A 13,007-nucleotide genomic window follows, 5' to 3' on the forward strand; every position below is an offset into this window, starting at 1 on the left:
TTTATCAGACAATTTTTTGCTCATTTTCCAGGTGGTGGTATCCTGCCCCTGCGACGATCAGCAGGCTACTTTCAGCTGTCGTCGCATCACCCCTGCTCACCTTACAGCTATGGCAGATAAGTTACCCCGTTCACTTGCTCCTCTTTGTAACTATAGGGGTTCTGTAGAGTGCCTTACTGACTTACAGTAAGGCACTTACTTACTTGTAATTAAAAAACAATCATTGAAAAAACCAGCTCCCTGGTTTAATGCAGAAACGCACACCCTGAAGCAAAACTGCAGAATCCTTGAACGCAAATGGCGCTTGACTAAACTTGAGGACTTTCATCTTGCATGGCACAACAGTCTGCTCACCTGCTTACAAGGGTTGACTACTGCCAGAGACGCCTACTCTTCCAGTATCAAAAACTTGATTAGAAACAATCCCAAGTTTCTTTTCGATACGGTGAAGAGTCTGACTCAGAAACAGACTCAGAGCGTAGGCATCTCCCTCTTGGCAGGTCAATTCATGGATTTCTTTGAAAATAAGATTAGAGAGGAAATTTATGCTTGCCATGCAACTTGTCCTACACATCCTGTGGGGCAGGATGGGGTCTTGCAGAGTAGGATGGGGAACTCTTGAGCAGAGTTCCCGTTGTCCAGTAATTACCGGTCTTTGACCGGAAAAAAATGAGTAGGACCGAAAATTCTAAATGTCTCCGGTCAGAATGAATGATTGGAAATAAGGCCCCGTCCACACGGAGCCGAAACGGGCGAAAACAATCCGGTTTAGTTTTATGCAGAATATTCAAGGCGCTGGTTCTCCACAGAAAAAAGTGGATTGAATCAACCCTGCGCGCATACAGCATGCGCGCTGTATACAAACATTCAGTCACGAGGAGATTCAAACTTTTAAATTGAGCAGAAATACTTTTGAATGTGTTCATTTGAATTGTGTTTAAATATGCTACAGTGGTCATTTGTTTAGCAAATTCATGTAAAACAATGAGGGTTTTGATTGTAGCGTAGCCTGTGTGATAAAATATTTGTTACATTTCGTGCAGTCGCCCAAATTGATCGCTATAGACTACCCTAGGTTTATGAAATAAAAGGCGGCAAGCTAGCGAAAACCGGCGGCAAGCTTTTCGGAGTACCGGTATTTAACAACCATGGCGAATCAAAATATGATCACACACTTCTTCTTCTTCTTCTTTATACAGCCTGCCTATCAATTTTCTTAAGTGCAATAAACTCGGACGATATTTTTTCCAATTTGACCGGTAAAATTAAACCTTCCCGGTCACATGACCGGCACCAATTTCTTCTAGCGGAAACACTGCTCTTGAGGCAATTCTCCTGGAGTTCAAGACAATTCGTCTGGTTGAACTTGAAAAGGTGATAAAGGCATCGAAGCCAACAACTTGTATGTTAGGTCCTTTCCCTTCCAAGGTTCTGAAGGACCTTCTTCCCACGGTGGGGCCTGCAATGATCTCGCTTATGAATCTCTCGCTTTCGACAGGAATTGTTCCCTAGAATTTCAAGGCTGCGGTGTTAAAACCACTACTCAAAAATAGGGCTGTCACTTTTTCCAAAAATGAAATTCAAACGAATTTCGAATGTCCATAATTAATTTGAATACATTCGAATACATTCGACCCCCCCCCCCATAGAACACGACAACAGTCTTGATTTTTTATGTTGCTCTCGTATACCTCACGTATACCTACTGAATTCATAACAGCACAGGATAAAAACACATCTTTGATAACACATTTGTAAACACAACAAGAGGAAGCTCCGACACACAAGTGCGGCTGTCTTTTACACATTAACAATAACTGCTCGGAGCGCGATATGCGGAGCGCATGTCGTCCATGGCACACACAGCCTATAATATAGGCTGTGTGCGGCCTCACAGATTGTTCGTTTATATAGGCCCTATATAAACGAACAATCTGTGAGGCCGACCTCCAACACGGCATGCTGCTCTTTTTATTCCTTACGGAAAGAAAATTACAAGTAGTCTCGCAGCTCTCCGTTACCGTTGCAGCTGCTTGTGTCGTGCTGTATAAGTCCCCAAACAGGCTGCCCATCGCGCCCAGCGCAGCAGCAGACTTTTCTCCCTGTCGTGTGCGATCAGTGTCGGTCTCCGTTTCAGTGAGCTCGTGTGAGAGGCTTTCAGTCACGAGATGTTTCTGTGCAGTGGAAAGGTGGACTAACCGGGAGAAGCGGGGATCCAGGAGGGCCGCTTCATTGAGGAGAAGCCACTCGCCGCTCTCTTCTTTATAGCGCATTTTTACAGTTCGAATGGAGAATTACACTTCGAATTCGAACTTTTCACCCCACCTTCGAACGAATATTCGAACTTCTAACAAAAAGTGACAGCCCTACTCAAAAAGCCTATCACCCTTTTCGCCTTGCCCTACCTGCATGTGAAAACGAAATGCTTTTCTCGCATCACCTTTTATGAACAATAAAGTCCACACGAACGTTAAAAACTATATAAATCGGCCACAATGGGAATATGCGGCATATTCCAATAATAATCGCGCCAGTGAAAAGATGAATGGAATACTCAACCTATATAGTCTAGTGAAGACGAGTTTGTGCTCTGTTCTTGCACCGAAATATTCAATGTATTAAGAGGATTAAATTATACTGGAGTTTTACTTTTTAATCCATGGGCTCTATCTTGCATCTGGCGCAATTTACTTTGTACACTGACGCATGTGTCATTGCTAGTTTGCAACTGGTGCAGAGCGTTCTTTTCCCTCCACCGCCACGCGCTTGTAAATTAGGGATTGGTCTTGCGCCCCAAGGGGCGGTTCGGCGAAAGGAGGAGGCGTGTTCTGGCGCAAATTTTCCCTGGTGCTATTTTGCAGTTTCAGAAAACATTTGCGCCACAAACCAGGAAATACCTGGTTTAGTCAGTGGCGCATTGTTCAGATGCTACTTTTAGGGCACATGCATAATGTTGCTTGTGCACCTCGCGCACCTCGCGCATACACTTTGCTTCTCTCATCTACCTAGCCACAGTACAACTTATTACCGCTGTATCAGCTGTTCTTTCCCAAATAATTTCCCAAGAATGTTTTAAATCAATGCATCTGCAAACACCGTACAGCAAACACATATTTTCTTGACACAGACATCGTGTACAAGCCCATGACTTTTAGGATCATCTGTTTAAACACACGCAAACAAAAGACGCAAACAAAAGACGTAACTCATAATACAGACCATGGCAATGTATATTAACACAGGGACACGTGCATATTAGGAACACAAGTCGATAATGCATACAATACTGGTAAGAAACGATGTTTGTTAATGTATTGCGTATATCATTAAATAGAACCACAGTTACCGCATATCATATGTGTTTTAAGTTTTCTTTGCCAAAATTTATTTGAGGACTCAGTGTTTGTATAAACTGAGCCATTTGAAGTTTGAAATTCATGTGGCCATGCATATGTCTCATCGGAGATTGCAAACACGATGTCAAAATATCAACTCTTCAGATTCAAATGCGCTCATGGCTCTTAAAGGGGATGGGAGATGGCACTCTCATTGGTTTATTGCACGTTACGCCCAAACCACACCTACGGGTAATTAGGCTACTTCAGACCAACCCTTTTTAGATTTGCACCGGGTGCAAGAGTCATTTATGCGCCGGTAAAATAGCAACATCACCATAGAACCTCCCACGAAGCTACTTGCGCTTGGGGCTTCTCACTTGCGTTCCTGACCGTTAAAATAGGACCCCAAGTGTTAAAAAGTGGAGCTAATTACTGTTCGCGAATGAGGGGGATTATGATAAGTGGGTGTGTTGGTGGCGTTAGTTTCCCTGTTCAATAACTAAAATAGGCTATAACCCTTTTCATAGCAATTTGATATCCAAAAATAAATTGTTGCGATAGACCTTCATGTTATCAAAAACAACCTAGTTTCACATGCCACATTTCAAGTAAATATTGGCTTAAAGCACTGACTGCTATGGAGATGAATGATCAATACATATAACAGATAGCGATAATTATAGGTCTATGATTGAAGTTTACCAATATGATGGAGTAAAAACATTGTTAAGAAATGTAAATAGGCTGTTACCTCAGCCATGTCCTACAACTTGTACAGTAGCCATGTTGACTATGACAAATAAAGTTGAATATGATTGGTTGAACGAATATATACGCTGACGAGCGTCATTAAAAAAAAATATCAAACTCAAATGAATGTCGCCATTTGGCAAAACGGAAATTGCATTGTTAGTTTAGAGACTTCAATGAATTGTAACGTGAATGTGTGAAAAATTACAAAAGAAAAATTGCGTTCAATTTAAAAGAACCGTACAAGGCAAGTGTAGGTTCAGTGCTCTCTATCACCACAGTCATTGCAGCTCATTATAATTAATTTATATAATGTCCCTTTGATGTTTAGAATTGTTATGTTGATAATGTATATTATTCCGCCATTCATGCTGTTCCATTCGTAATGCAATCCAGTTCCATCCCCCAAATGTCTACCTAGTTTTCATAGGCTGAGCAATGAAAATAATGAAATATTGGCAAAGGGGATGGCATTTATAAAGTTGTGTTTGAGAAAGGTCGGTTCAGAATAGAGGGCAGTCATGAGAGCTCATAAAGAATCGCACTTGCTCATATGTGTTGGTTTTTTTCTGATCTCTTTCTCTTCCCATATGTCTTCAACAGGTCCCTTCTCTTGTACATCGCAGAGACAATTTAATCTAAATGGAATGCACAAATTTGGGGATGTCATTATAGGAGGGATTTTTAATATGAACTTTTACACAAAATCTTCTGATTTATATTTTACTTCAGAGCCAAAAGACCCAATCTGTTATGGGTGAGTATATCGAGGAGTTTTGATGAAGATATTCTAACAGTTAAAAATTGTATGTGTAACAATGTTGTTTAATTATTATTATTTATTTTTTTAAGCTTTGCTCCTGAAGCGTTCAGACGGGCCCAGACTATGGCCTTTGCTGTTAATGAAATTAACAGAAACTCCAAACTGCTTCCTAATATATCTTTAGGATATCATCTTCATAATAGCTGTGGCAACCTAGGGATCTCATTACGTGCAGCTCTGTCTATGACCAGTGGCAGAGGAGAGCCGTTTCAATTAAATGAGAACTGTAACGGGAATCCTCCTGTGCTAGGAATTGTGGGAGATACTTCCTCAACACGTACTATCGCTATTTCTAGCATAGTAAGCTTGTACAGAGTACCAATGGTAAGTTGTCAATCATTTTTCAATGAGAGGTGGCTTCTGGTTGATGATTGCCTTTACATTTAAAATGACTCAAAGAATGAATCAAAGGACTAGACCAAATCAATTCTAAATAAATTCAGGCAGATGGATCATAACAATTATTTCTGTCATTACATTGGACAGGTGAGTTATTTTGCCACATGCTCCTGTCTGAGTAACAGGAGGCTGTTCCCATCATTCTTTAGAACTATTCCAAGTGATGCCTTTCAGGTAGAGCGCTTTCCTTACCCCCTGAATTATTTTTGTGCTCATGAAGCATCATACATTATCTGTATGCATGTCATTTCTTGTGAATAAGACATGTACATGTAGGGAAATGTTCCTCCTAGATGTTCCACAAGCTATTCATTTCATTCTTCCAGGTACGAGCTATGCTCCAAATTCTCAAGTGGTTTAACTGGAGTTGGTTTGGCCTGTTAATCAGTGATGACGACTACGGACTACACGCTGCCCGATCTTTCCAGTCAGGCCTGGCCCAGTCTGGGGGAGGCTGTCTGGCTTATCTAGAGGTTCTGCCATGGGGAAGAGATGAAAACGAGCTGCAGAGGATCGTTGGCATAATGAAGAAATCCACATCCCGTGTGGTTATTGTTTTTTCACATCAAAGCGACATGCTTAAACTAATGGAAGAGGTTAGTTATTTTTGTTATGAGTAGGAACATAGGGACATTTTTCACAAAATTAAGATTTAAAAGCATAAATATGTTGCAGTAGATACAATACTGGAGAAAAAACACTTGATATATTTTAGACATTTCAATCCACAGGTGGTAAGGCAGAATGTTACAGGCCTACAGTGGATTGCCAGTGAGGCCTGGACTACAGCAATTGTTCTTCAGACCCCCAGCTACATGCCTTTTCTTGCAGGCACTCTGGGAATTGCCATCCGCCGGGGAGAGATACCAGGACTCAGGGACTTCCTACTGAGAATACGCCCTGACAATGACGCACTCAGCAACCAGGACAACAATTTAGTGCGGGTTTCACCTAACACACCGATTCAGAATCACAAGCAAATATCTTGTAGGAATACTTTTCATTGTATATGTGGACTATACATGAAACTTGTTAATGATGTTTGCTTATGAATCCCCCTTATTCATGATTTCCCCTTCATTAGGTCAAGCAGTTTTGGGAGCACGTATTTCAGTGCAAGTTTATAACCCCTGGCATGAAGTTTGAAGGCCAGACTAAAGAAAGACTATGTACAGGCAATGAGAGTCTAAGGAATATAGAGACTGAATTCCTGGATCTGTCTAACCTCAGGCCAGAATATAATGTGTACAAGGCAGTATATGCCTTGGCACATGCCCTACATAACATTCTGCAGTGTGTTCAAGGGAGTGGGCCATTCCAAGGTCAAAGTTGTGCCAGTTTACAAGGATTAGAGCCATGGCAGGTCTGTTTTCAATAAAATTCCATGATATTAAGTTATTTTCCTGTGATATATTATAATGTGGATTTGAGAGCGCAATAGTACAATATCAATTTTTTCACAATTTTTTCGTCTTTCCTGCCATCCAGCTTGTATATTACTTGCAAAGGGTAAATTTCACAACAGATTTTGGTGATCATGTGTCATTTGATGAAAGTGGGGATGCTTTACCTATCTACGATGTGATGAACTGGATTTGGCTCTCAGATGGAAGCACAGAAGTAAAAAATGTTGGAGAGGTCAATGAATTGGCTTCAAAAATCGATAATCTTATTCTTGATGAAGACAAAATCTTTTGGAATTTTGAATCTAAAAAGGTCTGCTTACAATCTAATTAATAATGTCTTTGACATGTTACATTTTTCATAATATGAAATGCAATTTTTTTTAATGCAACCAACTTGTTCCCCCTTTAGCCTCCGAAGTCAGTGTGTAGCGAGAGCTGTCCCCCTGGCACCCGGATGGCCAGAAAAAAAGGTAAACCAGTCTGCTGCTTCGACTGCATCCCTTGTTCAGAAGGAGAAGTTAGCAATGAGACAGGTTTGTTTAAAATACATATATTTCTACAATGCACATCAATTGTTCATATATTGTCAAACACAACGGCTAAATAACGATAATTACTTCTTGTTGTTTGTTAGACTCAACTCAATGTACCAGTTGTCAAAAGGAGTTTTGGTCCAACCGCCAACGTGATCACTGTGTGCCCAAAACCATGGAATATCTTTCCTATACGGAACCCCTAGGCATCTCCTTGACCACTGCTTCATTATCTGGTGCACTTTTATGCACTATTGTTTTTGGAATCTTCACTTATCATCGTACAACGCCAGTGGTTAGGGCCAACAACTCAGAGCTTAGCTTCCTCATTCTGCTGTCACTCAAACTATGCTTCTTGTGCTCCTTGCTTTTCATTGGTCACCCAAGGCTGTCAACTTGTCAGCTGAGGCAAGCAGCCTTTGGGATCAGCTTTGTGCTGTGTGTCTCGTGTATCCTGGTGAAGACCATGGTTGTTCTGGCGGTATTCAAGGCCTCAAAACCAGGAGGTGGAGGTAGTCTGAAGTGGTTTGGGGCAATGCATCAGAGAGGGATTGTTGTATTTCTGACTTTAATACAAGCAGCAATATGTACAACCTGGCTTATGTCGTCCTCACCAACTCCTCATAAAAACACACAGTACTATAAAGACAAGATAATAGTCGAGTGTGTAATTGGGTCATCAGTTGGATTTGGAATTTTACTCGGCTATATTGGCTTACTGGCTATTCTCAGTTTCTTACTAGCTTTCTTGGCCCGGAATCTACCAGATAACTTCAATGAGGCCAAGTTTATTACCTTTAGCATGTTAGTATTCTGTGCTGTTTGGATAGCCTTCATCCCAGCTTATATCAACTCCCCTGGAAAATATGCAGATGCTGTAGAGGTATTTGCCATTCTAGCTTCCAGTTTTGGGCTGTTACTGGCCCTATTTGGACCAAAGTGTTACATAATAATCCTGAAACCTGAGAAAAACACAAAAAAAGCTTTAATGGGACGAGGCACACCAATATCATAAAATCATGGTTATCTGGGAAAAAAATGAGATTTAGTCTGAGTAGATTTACTACATTACAGACTTTCTGTAATGTCTTCATATCAAATTGTAGTTTGAAATCATTACAGACATATAATTAGGACAGTAGTTATTTTGTAGATCTGTATGATTAGTTTGACCAACATTTATGTGAAAAGAGAGAATAAATCTTGTTTTCAACATTGTCACCACTTGTTTTTAACCAGATCATGCAAGACTACTTTTTCTTTACGTTTCTTTAGAGACTGATATCCTAGCCCGCCTGTTGATTCTTCCTCTCTCCTTAACTCCTGTGCATATCCATGGAACACTATAAACAAATGAACAGCACTGAGCTGTGGCAACTGATGGTATTGGAGGTCTAATTAAAATGTGGCATCTTAGGCACACACGCAAACTAAACTTTGAAAATCGTTTAGCTGCTGGAGAAATATTTTTTTTAAAATATTCTTCTGAAACCTCCATTTTGCCACTCTCGAATTAGTTTCTCTACAAGTCCAGACGAAAAGCTCCTTAACAAAATAATAAACCCTACGTAACTCTACCCCTCCATTTGTTGGTCCTCAGCACAGTTTAGTCTCCCTCCAGTAGTTCAGCAATAACTTTGTCAAACTTCGGATCCGAGCTTATGGCTATAGTTTTGGACAATATTCTTAATTTGCTTGAAAAATGTGGGAACATAGCCAAATAATATAATTGTATATGATACAATTCACTCACATATTTGCTAAACACAATTTCTTCTCGGTTTGGTAATATGTTATGACACCCAACGTAGGGCATCTATGACCCAGAAAGTCTTCCTGGGAAAACACTGAAATACAGCAGTCAACCAGCTACCTCCCACCAACAGCCCTTTCCAAGACGACAGTTGCTGGTGGTAGCCAGCGGAGGACAGGGGAGGCATTATAGCAACTGCCAAGAGCAGCCGCCTGCATCTAGAACCCCTTGGATCATTCCCACAGCGGCCCAGTCCCAGTCGCACTTCTGCCAGCAAGCACAGCAGCTCAAGGCCCTATGCTCCGAAAGGGGGTCTGAGGAACGCCCTGTCCTCCTGGTGGAGGATGGCCCTACTGAGGGCTGTTCTGGGCCGTCCGTGGAGCTACTATGGTAGAAATGAACCTTATATTCTATGTTAAACTATGATTATTATTAGGCCTACATATCATATAGATACTTTAATAGTGGAAAACAGCTGGTCACCTTTAGCCTAGATGTTATGTGCCATGTGGCACCAGTGAGTGAGTCCAGTCCATTCCCATCTGATGTTCCATGTGGCACACCAGTGAGTGGGTCCAGTCTATTCCCATTTGATGTACTCTCTGAAGACAATGCTTACATTTACACGTGTGCATCATCTCTGTTTGTATAAGGATAATATATGTTCTAAGGTCACATTGGGATCCAGAAGACATGAGAATATGCTGACATCCACACAGTATGACCCAGAAAAACATTCTATGCACATCAATATTTGATGAAAGTCCAACTTTGTATTGTGTAAGGATTGGGGATATAAGGAGTGTGTATTCGCGGATACCATTCGGCTTTGTTGTCTCTCGTTTGCGGGTGGCAATAAACTCTCTATCTATACTTGACCTGGACTCTCAGATTCCTCTTGCCTATAGCTAGTTGAAGTGAATCAGATAAGTCGTTATTATTAATGCTACCACACTACCACCAGGGCCCAGCTGTCAAACCTCCTCCCAGCCCATCCAGAAAACCCTGCAATGGCCAGCCCCTCCACCAGCCAATTCAGCCACCGAGGCCTCCAGCCTCAGAGATGGAGAGGGGGGGGTGGGGGGTTGAATGGTCAGACTGGGGAGTTGGTGTTTATTTTTTGCACACTGTTAAAGAGTGTGGTTGTTTCTGTTAGTTATGGAACCCTGTTTAAGTCCAGTTTATAGTATTTAATTAATTTTTGGAGGGGGGTATGTTGAGTTTGTTTAGCTGATGGCGGGTTAAACAGCTTCATCTGACCTGAGACAGACTAATTAAGACTCTGGGGAGTCTAATCACTCACATGTGGTGCTTTTGCCAAACAAGGCACACAGGATAAACCATCCATTACCACATACACTCATGAACAACATTGTCTCTCATGCGAGACGTGGCAAAAATTGACAAAGTTAGTGTATATTTACGTTCGTTTTGGATCTGACATTGCTACAAATCTCTATGTTCATCACAAAATGATGACCAGGTTACTATCTTCAACATAAAAATCCCATGATGCATTCTGATGTACAAGATGTTGGTCGAGAAAATGAACCAAATTTCTGGGCAATTTTTCGGGTCGCTGGAGTAATTTAGTAATTGTTTTTTTTGTTTATTTTTCAGTAATATTGGTTTTTCAAATTTAAAATTACACTGTTTCCCCTATAATTCTAGAGGACTGGCGGGACGCCATGACAAAGAGGACCCCTGCCAGGGCCCCCAAAAATATTAAAACCAAAATAATAGATGCAATAAAAATAAAGCAGCGTTATCTTGACACCAATGCAAGGGATTTTGAGTCCCTTTAAATTACTGCGGAGTGAGAGCAAGGGAGCGAGAGTGCAAGCCTATCAAAGAGAAAAGGCTCTTACAAGTCATACGATGGGATTCAGGTAGGGTTGGATGTAAGATAACATGACATGGCCCCTAATAAGTGAAAAGGGCGGGACGGATAACCAAATATCTATAAAAAATCTCCAAAACTGTTAAATAACTGATAAAATAACTGATGTGGAAGAAGAGAGAGGGACAGAAGTGTGATAATTGAGAGGGGCGGTTGGGGAGGGGAGGACCATTGATGGTATTTCAATAATTGTTGAAGCAAACTCAAGCAACTTGGACGTGATGCTTTCCTCATGTCACGTCTGATAAACAGTTAAAAACTGTTCACATCAGCATCGATGCGAATATGTGTCATATTCCCATAATAATCGCGTCTGTGCAAAGACGGATGGAAAACTCCAAATACATAGCCTAGTGAAGATGAGCATACTCCGTCCTTTCACCAAAATATCCTTTGTATTTTCATAGGATTCTGTTATTCAGGATTTTTACTTTTTAACCGAAGAGTTAAATAGTGTAGCGTTGGCTGTTCGAAGATGAGGGGAATTAGTAAGTGCGTTACCCTGTTCAGTAACTAGAATTGGCTATCTCCTAAAGTTGGTATTAAAATACAACGCTGTTGCGATACACCTGCACACATTCATGTTATCTAAAGCAAGCTATATTCACATACCACAATGCAAGTATGATAAGATATAAGATGAATGACCAATACATTATAACAGATATCTATGATTTTAGTTTACCACTATGGCTGCACTAAGAACACTATGGGCCCTATTTTAACGGTCTGAAACGCAAGTGGGAAGCGCAAAGCGCAAGTAGCTTTGTGGGCGGTTCTACGGCGCTATCGCTATTTTACAGGCGGATAAATGACACTTGCGTCGCGGCGCAAGTGTCAAAATGGTTGGTCTGAAGCAGCCTAATTACCCGTAGGTGTGGTTTGGGCGTAACGTCCAACAAACCAATGAGAGTGCCAGCTCCCATCCCCTTTAAGAGCCATGAGCGCATTTGAATCGGACGAGTTGATATTTTGACAGCGAGTCTGCAGTCTCCGATGAGACAGATGCACATGAATTTCAAACTGCAAATGGCTCAGTTTATTGCCAAATAATATGGCCTAATTCACACATGGAATAAGGGGTTTTCTTCCACAACTTCAGAAATACTGAGTCCTCAAATACATTTTGGCAAAGAAAACGTATATGATATAACATATGATATGCGGTAACTGTGGTTCTATTTAATGATATACGCAATACATTATAAACATTTTTTCTAGCAGTATTGTATGCTATCCTAATATGCATGTGTCCCCGCGGTAATAGACATTGCCATTGATTGTATTATGCGTTACCTGTTTAGTTTGCGTGTGTTTAAACAGAGCACACACGCGCGCCCGCATTCATTCATTCTTTTTAACACTCACTCGCGGTAAAACAATGTTTTTCACGATCAAATACTCATCAATCCTAAACGTTATGGGCATGTAGGCCTACACGATGTCTGTGTCAAGAAAATACGTGTTTGCTGTACGGTGTTTGCAGATGCATTGATTTAAAAGTACAACTTATTACCGCTGCATCAGCTGTTCTTTCACAAATAATTTACCAAGAATGTGTGGCGAGGTAGATGAGAGAAGCAAAGTGTATGCGCGAGGTGCACAAGCAATCCGTATGCATCGCATGCGCATGTATGCATGTGCCCTTAAAATAGCATCTGAACCACGCGCCACTGACTTTAAACCAGGTATTTCCTGGTCTGTGGCGCAATTGTTTTCAGAAACTGCAAAATTTCGTTTGCGCCAGAACACGCCTCCTCCTTTCGCCGAACCGCCCCTTGGGGCGCAAGATCATTCCCTAATTTACCGGCGAGTGGCGGTGGTGGGAAAAGAACGCTCTGCGCCAGTTGTAAACTAGCAACGACACATGCGCCAGTGACTAAGTCACTTGCGCCGGATGCAAGATAGGGCCCTATGTGATGAGAAACATAATTAGGCTGTTACCTCCGCCATATCCTACGACTAGTACAGTGTACACTATGGTCACTAGGAAAAAAGATAGCCCGTTGTGATTAGTTAAATGGATATATTTTGCTGGCAAGAGCCATAAACTTTTGTGCGATTAAAGACCACTGCTTCATTAAAGTCTTCTTTTCGCAAAACGG

The 13,007-nt window shown here is 41.3% G+C and overlaps 1 protein-coding gene across 1 annotated transcript; it reads left to right on the top strand.

The window, feature by feature from the left end:
* Window positions 1-7,320: 7,320 nt before the first annotated feature.
* On the top strand, window positions 7,321-8,552 carry LOC132475141 (extracellular calcium-sensing receptor-like). Its single transcript, XM_060076138.1, has one exon. The coding sequence runs from the start codon at window positions 7,425-7,427 to the stop codon at window positions 8,262-8,264; it is 840 nt and encodes a 279-aa protein (XP_059932121.1). The 5' UTR covers window positions 7,321-7,424; the 3' UTR covers window positions 8,265-8,552.
* The last annotated feature ends 4,455 nt before the right edge of the window (window positions 8,553-13,007 follow it).

Source organism: Gadus macrocephalus, chromosome 16 (genome assembly GCF_031168955.1).
Source record: "Gadus macrocephalus chromosome 16, ASM3116895v1".
Classification (NCBI taxonomy): Eukaryota; Metazoa; Chordata; class Actinopteri; order Gadiformes; family Gadidae; genus Gadus; species Gadus macrocephalus.